Consider the following 16,050-nt stretch of genomic DNA (forward strand, 5'->3'; position numbering starts at 1 on the left):
GCCGCCTCCCGCGCCGCCGCCTCGCGGCCTCTGGCGCCCCCTGCCGGCAGCGCCGCGGCGCCGGCGGCCTCTGGCCACGGCCGGGCTCGGCGGCCGAAGGCAGCCAAACTTGGGGGTCTCGGAGGCGCTCCGGGCTCCTTTGGCAAGCACCGGCGCAAGGCAGCAGGCTGGCAGGGGCTGCTGGAGGTCACCCGGGGCACCCTCTGGATCCCGAGAGAGAAGTTCAAAGGCAGCTTGCTTATCTAATCAAGCGTTGAACCCTCCAAAACGGGGGCTCCACAGGCACTCCCGAACCTGTTCTAGTGCTCTGCCACCCTCAGAGTGAATACCGTGTCCTCACATCCAGTTTGGGGCACAAATTGAAATACAAGAAATTGTGCTTCAACATAAGAAAACAATTCTTTTACTGTGAGGGTAATTGAACAGTAACAGGTTGCACAGAGAGGCTGTGGAGTTTCCATCCCTGGAGACATTCAAAACCCATCTGGGCACAATCCTGGCCAACCCGCTGAGGCTGACTCTGCCTGAGCAGGGGGGTTGGACGTGACCTGTTGAGTTGCCTTCCAGTCCCAACCACTCTGATTCTGTGACCACATAACAAATTTCTAGGTGAGGGCACTGTTTGGTTTTGAGGTTCGGCGGCCCAAAAACACATTGAACATCTTGTGTATAGAATTCCTTATGGAGAGTCAGGAGTAAGGAAAAACTTCACATTCCTCCAAATAAAATTCAGTCAGATATAAATACACTTGATAATTATTGCTTACCTTTTTATTTTTTTAAACACAGAAACAATTTCTCACCTTAAAAAGGTAATCATTATCCTCTTTGGCAGGCAGAGAATTTAGATTTGTGCAGGAGTCAGAGTCTGATATGTACAGCGAACCATCATCTTTTTCTGATCCACACTTACTGGGAGAATCACTGTCCTTCTCCCACTCAATGAATTGTGGCTCATCTAAAATAAAAACACTTGTTAAAAGACAATCATAATCCATATACTATTCATAAGTATGAATTCAGACACACTCATACTACAATTAGCTGAAGAAAAATGCAACATCATTTTGTTACACGTGTTCAGTGTATCTTTCCTATTTTTATAGATGATGAATGTGCTCTTATCTCTCATAAAAGCCATTTCCTATTATTAGGCAACAGAAGTTTCTGTGAGTGAAGATAAAAAAACCAAAAAACAAAACACAACACACACTTCAGAGTACTGCCCATAAGGTGACTGCTTAGGTAGGCATGTTTTTTAGTTTAGTTTTTTTCTTTTATTAGAAACTTTTTTATGGCTTTTAGTTAGTTTTTTTTTTTTGTCCAATTGCATTAGCTTTTCAAAGTGTACTTGCCCAAAATTAGCTGGTTTTAAGCAAGTACTTCAGACAGTTATCTGGAGCAGCTAAAAAGCTGGTATGTGTTAACATCTACTAAGAGTAGTAGACCCCAGAGAAATGAAAAGGCTAATTGAAATGGTAACCTTCTAAACCACCATGGCTAAATATGCAAGTCTGTGACTCAAACCTTTAACCACATCAGACTGAGGATTCCTTCGTTAATGCAACTCCAGAAGTCCACTGGCACCATCTGATAACAGTGCGAGGATCTCTGAATTCAGAAGAAGCCATAGCCACCCTGATGACCTTCAGGTCTACCTGAACATGTGACCATAAGTTACTGAGATGAAAAATCTCATTTTATTTTATATAAATGATCTTACTTGGAGAAGAAGGGGCAAGGAGTTCTTTGATTGGTTTTGCTTTTGTGCTTTTGCAAATAATGTAAATGTCACATTTCTAACACTGAAAGAACCATATACAGGGAACAGGAAGCAGAGTAAGGGGAGGGGAATATCTTTCAAGTGCTCTAGGCATTTTTATAGATACATGCATCTGTGATAGTACCTTTTAGAATTCACAGACCTACTATAATCTAAATTACTCATTTCTTAATGGAACTCAAATTCTGAATTCATCCAGACAAACACACGCAGAGCTCTGGTGTTTGCTTTTTCACACACACAAATGCATTTCTTTATCTAGCTACAAGAAAGCTGTATCAAAAAGAACTTTTAAACACGCACATTGGTGTCTAAGTAACACAAACAGGTCTGTTGAAGCTGTGTGGCAAGTATGACTGCAGCATAAACTCCTTAATGAAATATGAGACAATTTTATCAAGCTGTCACTGTCTCTGAAGGTGAACTTCACATGAAAGGATGTAACACTTTCAAAAATACTTTCTCAGCTACCATCCTCACATGTATAGTTATACATATATAATATTCATACACACAGATACAGTAATTACAGAATTGTGTATGCCTGTCTGATGTCTACCTGAAAAAAGAGAAAACCCAATGCTCTTTCTCCTCACTTCTTTCAGTAACTCGATACATTTGGAGGTTTAGAAGAATAGGAAAAGACTGGATTTCCTCAGTACTTTCAAGCATGTACTTTTCACAAAAATCAAGGTTCCTTCATTTATATGGAGAAACCAAATTTTGCTGTCTCATGAGTATAGTTTCTTGAGTAATAGCCTGCATATTCTCTTTAAAAAAAAAAAATAAAGGCTAAAAATCTGCAGGATATATTCATTGATACTGAACTGTTCATTATAAGGGATATATAAGGGACAATTGCAATATGATAATACTAAAGACAGGTTAAAAAGATCCCTGTCAAACAAACGGACAGTCCTTCCATTTCAACAAGAAAGAGAGTTACTACGAATTACACCAAATGACCATTTCCCTCCCTTCTGTTGTCCCCTGCTCCATGAATCAGAAAGTGAATCGTAAGAATGCCACTCACTGTTGTTCACACAACACAGCTAATGGGAAACAAGGAATACTGTGTACTGAAATGAAAACTTGTGCGACAAAAAATGATGATAACTGCAGCTGCAAAGTCTGCTACATCTAGGCAGTGGATGCAGACAGCAATATCACTAGTAAAACAGAGTGGGCAGATGAAGGTGTCCACAAGCCCATTATCTACACCACAGCAAAGACAAGGAAGTGAGACAAACAAACTATAATATATTGAAATGAGCTGATAGGCTTCATTTGGTATTGTATAACCTCCCAACTCTGCTCCTTTACCCCAAAGTTTAAATATTTTATACATAATTTATAGTAAGAGCTTATTCTACAATTAGTGAAATGGATGGAAAAAAAATTCAACTGATTTAACTGAAATAGAATCAGATCTTGCTCTTCTGTTAGAATGGCCCCAAAGTATTTTCATTATGATATCTGAAGATGACAGGTTTCTTGACAAATCTGCTTGCATTTGACCTTACCTTCACCACTTCTGTCCTCTGACAATAAATCATGTCTGCTATATGATTCCTCTGTTTTGGAAGCATGACTTTTTTCATTACATAACCTTGAAATCAATGTTTTATTTTCATCATCTGAAAAATCACTGCCACTAGAGCTCCATACTATGCTCTCAGAATCCTTGGAGCTTTCAGCAGCAGAAGATCCTATTAAAAAGAATTGTAAAGCATTAGAATATTATGGAAGAGTAATACAGTCACAGGTAATTTTTTAAAAAAACAAGCTATATGCTTTTTGAACTAGAAAAATATTATCAGTTCTGCCCCAAGCATCAGAGACAAATGCAGGAGCATTAACTCACAGGCATTTCTTATACATATCAGCATTGTTTTCATTTCAGTTCTGCAAGATAAATGCTAGCATTTCCTTTTACATGAGGAAGCAGTTGTTCAGCAGAGCAAGGAGTAAAAATGACTGTCTGACATACAGTCCTCTACTCACAGTCCTAATGCTCTCACATATGCCCTTTTAAAATGCTAAATGATTTAAATGAAGACTATCTGTACAGTTCTGGATTTAGGACTTCTCTTACTTTATATGACAAATAAGTATAAGTATACCACCATTAGAGATAGCTTTCCAGTTTTGTTCTGAGAGAAAAATCAACAAAATTTTCAGGGCTAACAAAGAGTATCTGCTGTGTTTTTGAAGTTGAGTGAGACATACTTAATTCAAAACATCTTTGTTATTTTTAATAATAAAAGCAAAGAAAATGAAGGATTAATGCTTAATAGTAGAGCATTCACTATTAGCAACCACAAAAAGCATGATTTTCCACCTACAACCACTACTAAAGCTTTTTAAGTAAATGGGAAGTTCAACAATTATTTGGGATTAGGCAGGAGGGCCAAGGAGAGACAGACAGATGACTGTCTCTTCCTACAACACACAGAGATTATTTTCAGAAACCTGGAAAGGCATGATTTTGAACCCCAAAGGAAGGTAGAGAAGAGCTCCCTAACATGTCATTTACTTTTAACACCAGGGGCAGCCTTGCAGCTAGAGCAAGCAGGAATACAAGAAAGAAGAAGCCACTTTCTCTTTCTTTCCTTTCCTCTGGAGTCAAAAAGTAAAAGAACCAAGCATAGTCTATAAATGCTCCTCCTCTTAATTATGCCCAGAGTTATTTTCTACCATGGTATCAAGTGGACTAAGGTAAGACTCTGAAAGCAGGCAGTTGACAAAATCCTGTTTTACTGTCCATTTTTTATACTTTAAAAATAGATTTTCCCTCATCTACACCTCCTTGTCCGTCTCCAGGAGGAACAGAATTGTTTCACCCTCTATCTATACAGCTAAGGGTTCTTTCTCATTCTCTCCTCTTTAAACATGAATTAAAATATCCTGCCCCTGCTAGAACACCCACTATATACAGTATTAGCGATGCTTCTTCTATCTGCTCAAGACCAACAGCTGAAGTTCCCTCAGTTCTGCAGAAAATATTTCTGGTGCTCTAAATGAAGAGAGGAGCCCAAATGCACTTAGTATCAAATTCTGTCTCTTAACAAAGTTAGCCTCTGTATGCACAGATTATAATAACAAAAGAAGAAAAGAACCAGTATTTTAAGCCATTCTACCTTGAAAAGAGACAAAGCAAAACGACAGTCTTTTAATAAAGCGAATATGAAATAGCCGTAACATACCTACTGTGCTTTCAGCAGATGTTAGCAGTGGTCCAAGATGCTTCTTAATCCTGGATTGCTTATTGGTAGGTTTCAGAGACTATATTTAAAAAAAAAAAAGAAGGGAGATTTAATCACCAAGATGGATGTTAAGAACAATTTACTTGTAAGGGCAATATACTCATCAGAACTGTTATTATTCACGCACCTCAACTTGATAGGAGGATTTTAAATATTTTTTTTAATCTTATACCAGACTCAATACAACGATTAAGATAACAAATCATGAAAGTACAATAACAGAAAAGATGAATTTTCATTGTTTTTGAACATATAACCTTATGTGAAATATGACAGAAATTAGATCTGACCTTGCAAAGAACAAGAGGGGCTCAGGGAGCGGCAATGAGCATGGGGGAAAGCTAGTCCAGCTCCTAAAGCTCAGCACTGGAGTTCAGCTTTCTTTCCTCTTGTCATGGTCACAGGTTGGGGGCTGTTGACACATGGAGCTGAGAGGGGAGCGTCAAAGGCTGCTGCAGCAGTGCCTGGTGCATGGCATCCAGTGATACTCTTAGCCCCTGAAGAGTCCCTGGAGTTTTGTGGTGAGGAGGAGGGATTTCTGGTGGGAAAAGAGCCCCATGAGTAGGAAGAGGTGCCCAGGAGAGGGGAGCAGCTGCTTGCATGGTAGGCCTGGGCTTCCAGCACCTGCAAGAGGTGTTGAAAGCAAGCCCGCTGCAAGGGTGTCAGGCTTTCTTTGGCAGGAGACTGTTGCCAAGTGTTAAGCTGACGGTCAATCAGCTGGGCAAGCAGGTGAGGAGAGCCTTCTAGCAGGAACAGATTGGAGCAGAGGGTGACTGCAAGAAAAGTGAGGAAGTAATGGCCTGGGATGGCAAGGAAAGGTGCCAGGTGATTTGGGGAAAGTCAAGCCACTCAAGAGCAGCAGAAATGCAGGGAGCTGTGTTGTGGCCCACACAAGGAGCCAACGGAGAGTGTCAGGCTGAGGATTAGCAGGCAGAACAAGGGGTAGCCTTGGAATGGATGTGTTCTCTGGAGTCCCTGAAGAAAGCCAATGTCCCTCCAGTCTTCAAAAAGGGCAAGAAGGAGGACCCAGGAAACTACAGGCCTGTCAGCCTCACCTCCATCCCTGGAAAGGTGATGAAACAGCTCATTCTGGATGTCATCTCCAAGCATATGGAGGAAAAGAAGGTGGTCAGGAGTAGTCAGCATGGATTCACCATGGGCAAATCCTGCTTAACCAACCTTAATAGCCTTCTACGTTGGGATGACTGGCTGGGTAGATGAGGGGAGAGCAGTGGACGTTGTGTATGTTGACTTCAGCAAGGCCTTTGACACTGTCTCCCATAACATCCTCCTAGATAAGCTCAGGAAGTGTGGGTTAGACGAGTGGACAGTGAGGTGGATTGAGAACTGGCTGAAAGGCAGAGCTCAGAGGGTCATCATCAGCGCTACAGAGTCTAGCTGGAGACCTGTGGCTAGTGGAGTTCCCCAGGGCTCAGTACTAGGTCCCATTCTGTTCAATGTCTTCCTCAATGACCTGGATGAGGGGACAGAGTGCCTCCTCAGCAAGTTTACTGAGGATACCAAGCTGGGAGGAGGGGCTGATACACCATAGGGCAGCTCTGCAGAGAAGGACCTGGGAGTGCTGGAGGATGACAAGTCAACCATGAGCCAGCAATGTGCCCTTGTGGCCAAGAAAGCCAATGGTGTCCTGGGGTGCATTGGGAAGACTATTGCCAGCAGGTCGAGGGAGGTGATCTTGCCCCTCTACTCAGCCCTGGGGAGACCTCATCACAAGTACTGTGTCCAGTTCTGGGCTCCCCAGGACAAGAGAGACATGGAGCTACTGCAGAGAGTCCAGCATAGGGCTACAAGGATGATCAGAGGGCTGGAGCATCTGCCCTATGAGGAACGGCTGTGAGAGCTGGGCCTCTTCAGCCTGGGGAAGAGAAGACTGACGGGGGAGATCTTATCAATGTGTACAAGTACCTGAAGGGCGGGTGTCAAGGGGACAGGGCCAGACTCTTTTCAGTTGTCCCATGTGACAGGACAAGAGACAATGGGCAGAAATTGAAGCACAGGAAGTTCCGCCTGAACGTGAGGGGGAATTTCTTCCCTGTGAGAGTGACGGAGCACTGGACCAGGTTGCCCCGAGAGGTTGTGGAGTCTCTTTCTCTGGAGATATTCAAGGCTGCCTGGATGTGGTCCTGCGCAATGTGCTCTAGGAGACCCTCCCTGAGCAGGGAGGTTGGACTAGATGATCTCCAGAGGTCCCTTCCAACCTGATTCTGATTCTACAATTCTAAGAGCTAGTATCTTTAGCATTAAAGCATCAAAGGTGGGCAGTAAGAGCTCAATAAAGCATATGTCCTAATCAAAGGTTAGGGAAGGAAGCATTCAATGGTCTCATCTCTGTTTTTATCAAATCCCACAATCTACAAAACACCATGACTGCTCAGTAGCAGAAGAGGAAACAGAACATTTCAGTTGGAGAAGAGCATTTTCAGCACATAGCACTTCTCACTCAGAGCTGGGTGAACATATGACCAACATTGAAGAAAATTAAGCATAGTTTAATTTATCATCCAAAACAGCATATGCACCATGATCCACATCAGGGTCATCAAAAAGCAGAACTGTCTACAGTAAAATCATGATTGCAAATATACTCTTTGTATCTAAAATAAATTCTTCAGATGCAGACTTGAGTATTTTTGTTTCCTAGTTTTTAGGGAAAGGCAGTACTCCACTCCAAATGGCAAATTATTCGTGCACGTCTAAGTGCACTTTGGCAATTTTTGAAGTCATAAATGCTATCCAAAACATAAGACATTAACATAGGTGCAGAAAATTATGCTGTTAAGACAGTGCCCTTAAATAACCTTGCTTTCCACTTCTGTCTACCTCAGCAGTTAATATGCTCTTAATTTGAAAACAACACTAAAACAAGGGTCACATCTTGTAATTCAGTCAAGCATGGAAACTTCTTCAGTTGTCAGTTTAAATCTCTTCCTGATGCTTCAAGTAAGCCATCCTCTTACCTCAAGTACAGAAGTGCTCTGAAATCCATCCCCACACCTAAGCCATGCACTGGAAATTGAAGTAGTAGCTACTGATGTCCTGACATTTGATTTTTTCAGTTGCAGAGGTGCCTCATCTGGGAAGGACATGCATTCTGCATTCCAAAATCGCTTCCGCTGGGAGGAAAAAACAAATACATTAAAAATATTAAGTATTAATTACACAATTCTTTCCAGGTGAAGCTTACTTAATCTGGTCAGCCCCTTTATCCCAAACACTTACAAACATAAAATCCAATTTTTAATGAGATGGAAAAAAAAATCTTGAACACTTGCAACCATTTTATATGCAACATCATATAATAATACTCCCAATGACACAGGCAAATTTAATCTTTGATAACTGCATTACTTTCTGTTGATCGAAGCTGCATTTGCAGTTATCTGTTAGGATAATATTTTCAGCCTCGCTGGACAGCTAAACAGGAATAGCTCAGTAAAATACACTTTAACTAAAGAATTGCTTCAAAATTACAATGTTGATTGTGATTTTGTGATACATTCTCAGTCAGGCTGGTCAATCAAGACTGTAACATACACTCAGAACTAAAAAAATAAATGCAGAGGCAAAGTGTCTGGCAGCTTTTTTCTTTTTTGCAGCTTATAATTTGTATGTTTTCTCTAGATCTTTGAATGCTTATAGGAAGGAAAAAATAACTTTGTCCCTACAGTCAGTGAGCTTTACTGCATGGTGAGACAACTAAATAAAATAAACTACAATTTCCTTTGAGGGCAACTGACCTTACTAAGAACCTATCTGAAATCTGCTGAGGGTATTTAGATTGCAAAGTGGCTACTATGAGAAATCATTATTACCAAAGCCAAACTGTCCTCATATTTGCTCCCACTGATTTTTTGTTGTTGTTGTTGAATGATAAGTACAGCTTTGAACGTGCTGTGGTATTAAATTAAGAGTCAAAGCATAATTTTAAGGACATGGAAACAAATAAAGAGGCTATGGCAGTTTAAACAAGAAAGTTTACAATTATTACACAAACAGATTTGAAATCCTTCTCTCCAAGTAATGACACTGTCTCAATCCTCCATTTTCAGAATGTTTATGTGGGAACTTCTACACTGTGCTATCCTCTTGGCAAGTACTTCTGGTTCTGCATGGGCTATGGAAACATTAATAACCAAAACAAGCTAAGGCCAATGTTCAGGTTCTGTGGCAAAAATGTCACTGTAATGCCTTAGTCCATTCATCTACATTCTCTTCATTTCCCTCTCTCCCACAGTGGGTGACATTTTCCATAACTGCCAATTATAAACAGGCCTGTGCTATCCCCTAAAAGGATGTGACATGTGACAGCTAGCAGGGGATAGAAATGTGCCAGGGTGTAAGGTAAGAATTAACAGTGTAGCCTGTGTGTACCTTTGCTCAAGCCCATGCCCTCGTTCTAGTGGTTTATTAGTAGGAGACATAGCAAAAGGGCCTGATTGTTCAAGCTTCATTTGAGATTATTCACAAAAATCCAGACAACAACATTAGACACGTATATAATGCTGTCCTATTTGTGATCTCATAAGAAATTATATAGGAATATCTAGCTATTAATTTGAGCGAAGAGTAAAACCCTTTTCACTTCGTAGAAAGCAGAAGGATAAAACTCCATACATTTTTTATAATTAGACCCACATGATTTTACTCTTTGCAAAAAAAAAAAAAAAGGAAAAAAAAAAGAAAAGTTACTTGTCCATTTGGCTGGAAGCCTTGCTTACATTTACATTCTTGCACCTTACAAAAACTTTTTAGAAGTCACAATTTACAGATAAAAGTTTACAGTATATGAGAAAATAAAATGCAGATCACTTTAGCTTTACTTGTTAAATGGCACTTTCCAGTTTTGAAGAACATATATCCATGCCAATAAGAGCACTATGACTTGCGAGGAAGTTTACAGTAAACTTCTTTCTATGGCCAATTAAAAGCAGAAACAGTCAAACAAATAAAAAAAAAAATCCACACACAAACACATTCATGAAGTTACATAAAGCAAGCTTCATAATATATTTCTATTGTTAAGAGGCCTAATAAACATAGAACTATAGAGTTATTCTGTGTTTTGATCAGCTTTTCATCCACGTTATCCTTAAATTCAGAAAATCCCCTTGACACAGAATCCTGTTTCTCTATACTGAGCAGTACCAAATGAAGTTTAAAGGAAAGAAAAAACAAAAAAACACAAGCACAGCATAGGAGGAAGATAAAGAATAGCAGAACATGGCAGCTATAGCTTGGCCAGTGTTTCACAACTGACAAGACCTGGGAAGAACTGCTGTATAAAAATGGGCAGGAGAAAACCTAATGCATCAACCTCTCTTCCTAGCTAAGGAAAGTCCAGGTGCACACAGAAAGGGTAAGTCTTCAAACAGACACAACTGAAAAAAGCTAATATGAATACAGTAAGTAGTTTTTTCCATGCCTTAGATGGTTTAGCTCATCATGCTTATCTTTAGATGGTTATAGTAAACCCAAACTCATTTTGAAGCTTCAAACCCAATTAACAGAGACTAAGATATAAATTACCCTACCCAGCATAGAATCTTGCTGCTCATTAGCGCAACATGAAGTGGCACTGGAAGTTACTTTTAAACAGCTGGGAATATTCCCTTCAGTGGCCAAACAGTCATGACTCAATAGGCAAAAACAGTTTTAACAGTTAATGACTATGAAAAGCGTTACTTAATCCTCTACTTCCTTAGCCTGAGTAAAAGCGAGAGCTGAACAGATTTCAGAGCAGTACTACAGGGATGCATCTAAATGTGTTTTTACATTACAGATGAGGTGGCCTAATGACAACCACAGACTGGAGTCCCACTCCACTCTGCATTGCTCCCCCTCTCCCTTACTATTTCACTTGCACTTGGTACTCACAGGACCCAGTGCAGACCTGGTGACAGGGAATTAAGCTGGTGGAAAACTTACCTTGTGTGAGAAGAAGCATTAGTTACCTACAGCTGGCACAGAGGCAGCAAAAAGAATACAGGGATCAGTGGGACCAGTCTAACAGCTGTGTGACAGGGTGTCAGTTCAATTACAAGCTGAAAAACTGTCAGTACTGCTAGCTCTTAGTAATTACGTTGCCACATGTCATGGTATACAGATACAGGAAAATCTTAAGAGTTTCTGTTACTAGCAAGAAGCAATTTATAGCCATCATAGTCATTGAGAAACACTGAAAACAATTCCTAAAGCCCCAGTACCAGAAAGCAGAGAAGTACGGTCTCTATGTAAGATTTTCTTCAACTCTCACAAATTCCGGGCAAATACAATTGAGGGAGGCCAGAGAAGGAGTTAACATCAGAAATCCTGAGCTAACAGTAGTAACTTACAGATCTGTGCCTTTAATGCAGGTATCTTTGCATCATTTTCCTTATCCCACTCCTGAAGACAACTCCACTCCCCAATTTCCTGACAACATAAATCTCTCTAAAGAAATACCTGATGTGAATTCTGGAAATTGGACCTACAGCCTCACCTCATAGTTACTGATGCAGGAGTCTGTGGTGGTAGTAGTACCACATGCATGTACACACATACAAACACACACACTGAATATTTTTTTAAAAGAAAAACATGTTGTATAAAAAGTATATAATTTTAACACGGATAAAGCCATATTTATGTGTACATGCACACCTGAAGCATATAAATGTATTCTAATTAAAAAGCTGTAATTCAAACATTACCTGCAGTGGAGAAGAGTTACAAATATACAAAGACAGAAGACATGCAATTCCTCATTAGAAAAGACCTCCAGAATACAATGACACCTGATGGTAACCTTGGGTTACTCAGGATTAAGACAACAACCAGAAGAGTAGGAGGCAGACACAGTGACCATGCTCTCTACACAGAACTAGTATTGCCACACTTCAAATTACAAACACATGATATTTTGAAGGGAGGCTGCCTCTGACACAGTGTGGCCATGGGACCCAGAAACAAGACAGAGCTGTGTGAGCGCAAGTGGGAAGAAGCTCTGCAGGGGCCTCACCTCCGCCGGGCCCTGGCCATGGGTCCCTGCCTGAGCTGAGCACCAGTCGGTCCGCTGACCCCACTCAGCCTGGGCTTTCCAGCTTCACTACAGACCCGCTCTATCGTGACAGGCTTGTCTGCCAGCCACTGGGCTGGTTAGTGTCACTGGACCTGTCTGGCTGTTCTCCTTTGGGCATGGGAGAACTGTGCCCTTGTCAGTGAGGGCACTGCTCTGCCAGCCCCTCAACTCCCCTTCGCCTGCAGGGCAGCCAGCCCTGCTGCTCCCTCACACTCTAGCACAAAGATTTAGTTTCCTAGGACCTCAGCTGCAGGAATATGTCAGCTAGCTCACAGAAATGGAAAGTTTTAATGGCTCTTCACTTCTGTTCTAGTCTGCTTCAAGGCAGCAAAGAAACTAGTATTTAAAAGAACTGGTTTCGCTCAATAATAAATATTTATAACAACGCTAATCCCAAGGACATACTGTTCCCAAATAAATGCAGTGACAACAGCAAGTTCTCTTAATCTTGATTCACAAGGTTAATCATAGTCTTTTTCCTCTGACATAAAAATAGGACACATCAAAATATTTTGAGTAATTTATTAATGCTATAAATGGAGTGCCTAGCTATCTAAAAAAGGAAAGAAAACACCACGCAATCTGGCTCAGAAGAGCTAGATTATATAGACTTGGTGTTCCTCATAAAAAAAATATTAATTACAAAACAGAAGTTATGGAAAAAAATTGTGGATTAGGTAGACTACCTGAAGACCAAATGTGACACCTGAAATCTTGATTTTTTTTTTTTTTTTTTTTAAGGAGACAGGAGACTACAATGGTCAACTTACGCAGAAATTTTCTGCTGACCTCTATTTATTGCATTTTGTCTTGGGGCAACTCTTTCTAACAGAGTGAAACAAAAATCCTGTTGTTGGTGTCAGTGAAAGTAGGATCAAGCCCTCCATGCAGAACATATAGAATGTAATCCTTTGGCCATTATTCCTTCAGTTATTTTGAGTGAGATAAAGCATAAGTCACCTACATTTGGAGTGGGTAATGAGGAAAAGGGAAATGTGCTGAAAATTCAATAGATGCATTACGATTATATACTGAGGTCAAAGTATAAGGTGAGGTCAGGGGGTTGGTTTTGACTTTTTAAATACACAGACCTGTCTAGAACATCTCCACTCAACCAACCAACATACTGTTACTCATGCCAAACATATTAACCAGAAGCAACCTCAATAAAGTCCTTGGATGGTGTGTTCAAAGACTGCTCACTACATAGCCCTACAAACTCCAGACAATCCTACTTCTTTGGGGCAGTTTCAAAAACCACGGAGTTAACTCCAAGACAGCATTTTATCAATACATTTTCTATTTCAGATGCAAGCAGTATTTTTTAGACACTTTACCTTCTTTAACATATACAGAGCAGCATAAGTGTAAGAATAAAATAATAATAAAAATGCTTCACTGCGTAAACTCTTTCTGCTACTGACACATAAAACCATCTAGAAGATAGTTATGTCATTCAAGTATTACTAGAAAGCATTTAAATACTATTGTCATATTCTCATATTCTCCCCTAAAACAGGGCAGACCAAACAGCAAAGCACTGAAAATTCCAGCTCTGGTTTCCAGAGGTGTGTTGATTAAAAAAAAAACAAAAACAACAAAATAAAAAAACAAACAAAAAAACACTTTTGAAAGGAACAATTGCAAAAAAACATATGGTAAGGTCAAGCAGACACTCCAATCAACAGCCATTCTCATCTTTCCCCTCAGTCCACATAGACTTCAATAAATAAATAAATATCCTAGGCTTTAAGAGATCTATTTTAAAACAGTATAAAACATTATTTTTCGCAATGGGTGTCTCATTTTCAGCAAAACTCAGTATTCATATTACCAAGCTCTTGAAAGCGTAGTCACTGCTTTCGGTGCCTGGATAGAATGTAATTTTTCTTTAAGTCAGAAATGCAAGGATGTTTAAGGATCTGAAAGAAACAAGGATTTAACTAAAGATTGCAGAGTTAAAACTGTAGTCTGTATTTACTCAAGCCAAGACTCATTTTTTATTCCTATGAAAACAGGCGTATATATTTTCCAGAGATTATTCATGTGAACACCTAACATCCTAATTGAGAAGGGGTATCATCAAGTTGTAATCATTGTTAAAAAAGAATTTGAACTGTATAACCACAGTCATGATGATCTGACCTACCTCTTAATGACTGTCAGTATGCTGTTTTAAAATTTTTTGGGAAAAAAAAATAATTACTGTTGATGTATGAGGCTAAATCACAGCTTTAGGGTTTTTTTTTGTTTTTAGCACTCAATGAAAAACTATTTTAATTGACTGATATATAGATATAGATATCTACAATATTACCTTTACAACATTTTTTTAAAACCTACACATCAAAACAGTCAAAACAGAAGTATTTTAGAAAAGCTTTTACAGGATTAAATTATTCAAAATATTTAGGATACGTAACAAAAGCTTATGGTATGTTTTAAAATAGTTGAATTAACAGAATAGTCATTGAGTGGAGAGGTTAGATAGCAGTTGCTTTGCATCTTACTTGATCAGTATAGCTTTGACAGATCCAGTAAGGAAAAAAAATGTTATCTTTGTTTTCAGAAGAAACTATTATCATCAAAAACCATAGTTACATTACAAAAAGATCTGGTTCAACCCCAACATAGCAGAGCTTTTCACTAACAGGGTGAAAGTTAGTCAGAAGAAAATATGCCAACTGTTTGTATTTCTATGTAACTTAAGTGAATTATAACAGGTTACTGTAAGTATCTTGACATTTTAGAATAATATATTTAAAATGTATTTATTTTTTAAACTGATGGTGGGAGGAATATTCACACTGCTTTGATGCATATACTAAAATTCAAAAACTTTTAATTAAATCTGCCATTTGAACTCTATTTGCATTTATATAGCAAACAACGAGGCTCTTAGTCTGTCTAAAACCTTTCAGCAGTACCTTTATACCAGCATAAGCACAATTAATCAGACAGAAAACTGCATCCAGCTTACTATCTTGGAAGTATCATCAAAAGTGCCAAGCAAAGTACCTGAGTAAGAAGATAGAAAACAGGTGATGAACTGCCTTTCTACTCGCAGTCCTGTGTCCCCTCAGCACCCAAAGAAAATAAGCTTTGCTTTCAAAAGAAAGGAAAATATTATGCCTAGCAATTTGGAGAAGAGTCTCTTTTCCTCTTGCAGTTTATCTTTACACACACTTATTTGAGTGCCACGTAATAAAAAATCTCAAAGTAACTACAATTTCTGCTCACTAGAGTTGTGCTTCCATTGTGTAACTACAAACAAAAGATACGAAGATCTGTTTAGCACAATTATAATACAACCCAAACTGTTATGAAATTGGTGTAAGTTTTCTTATCTGCCTTTTCTTCCAGCATGATGGGCTCTGTTTACTTTGTACATGAGTCCTACATACTAGTTTTGCTTTTGAAAAAGTCAAGGTTAAAACACCTTTTCTGGTAGTTTTAAAGACCTCACGTGTAGGCCTATAGACACCGCGTAAAAATCAGCATTTATACAGGGGATGATTTCACAGGGATCACTTGCACACCTCTAGGATCCCAGTCACATCCTCCTTAACACAAAGGGGAAAAAAAAAAAAAAAAAAAAAAAAAGGCATCATCCGAGCTAGCCTAGAGAACTCATTTCTAACACTGCTTAGCTTTCAGAAGCCGTATTACCAAAAGAGAGGGTTAAATCACGTTATCGCGTCCTCTCCCAGGAAACACTTATTTCAGCCTGTGATGAGGGGCTCTCCGCACCACCTCTCCCAGCTCGGCGGAGGGAAGAGCCGCCAGCTGCGCTTGCCCTTCGCCCGGAGGCGCCTCCTCCACCTACGCCCGCGCTTGGCGCCAAGCCCGGGGCACCGTTAGCCGCGCTCGCGGCCGCGGGGCCGGCGGCTGACCGGGAGCGCAGGCGGGCGCCGCGCAGCCCC

At 39.9% G+C, this 16,050-nt stretch overlaps 1 protein-coding gene across 1 annotated transcript in view; it reads right to left on the reverse strand.

The window, feature by feature from the left end:
* Positions 1-11,777, reverse strand: part of SPIDR (scaffold protein involved in DNA repair) — a 202,661-nt gene extending 190,884 nt beyond the window's left edge. Inside the window, exons 1-5 of the mRNA XM_085316261.1 lie at positions 11,760-11,777; positions 8,028-8,183; positions 4,990-5,068; positions 3,307-3,492; positions 804-958 (exon numbers count right to left, since the gene is read on the reverse strand). Coding sequence (XP_085172387.1) covers positions 804-958; positions 3,307-3,492; positions 4,990-5,068; positions 8,028-8,156 — 549 coding nt within the window. The 5' untranslated portion in view covers positions 8,157-8,183; positions 11,760-11,777. The remainder of the gene's footprint in view (positions 1-803; positions 959-3,306; positions 3,493-4,989; positions 5,069-8,027; positions 8,184-11,759) is intronic.
* Positions 11,778-16,050: the final 4,273 nt, after the last annotated feature.

This window comes from Rhea americana, unplaced genomic scaffold (assembly GCF_003343005.1).
Source record: "Rhea americana isolate MKP2758 unplaced genomic scaffold, rheAme1 scaffold_46, whole genome shotgun sequence".
NCBI classification, from domain to species: domain Eukaryota; kingdom Metazoa; phylum Chordata; class Aves; order Rheiformes; family Rheidae; genus Rhea; species Rhea americana.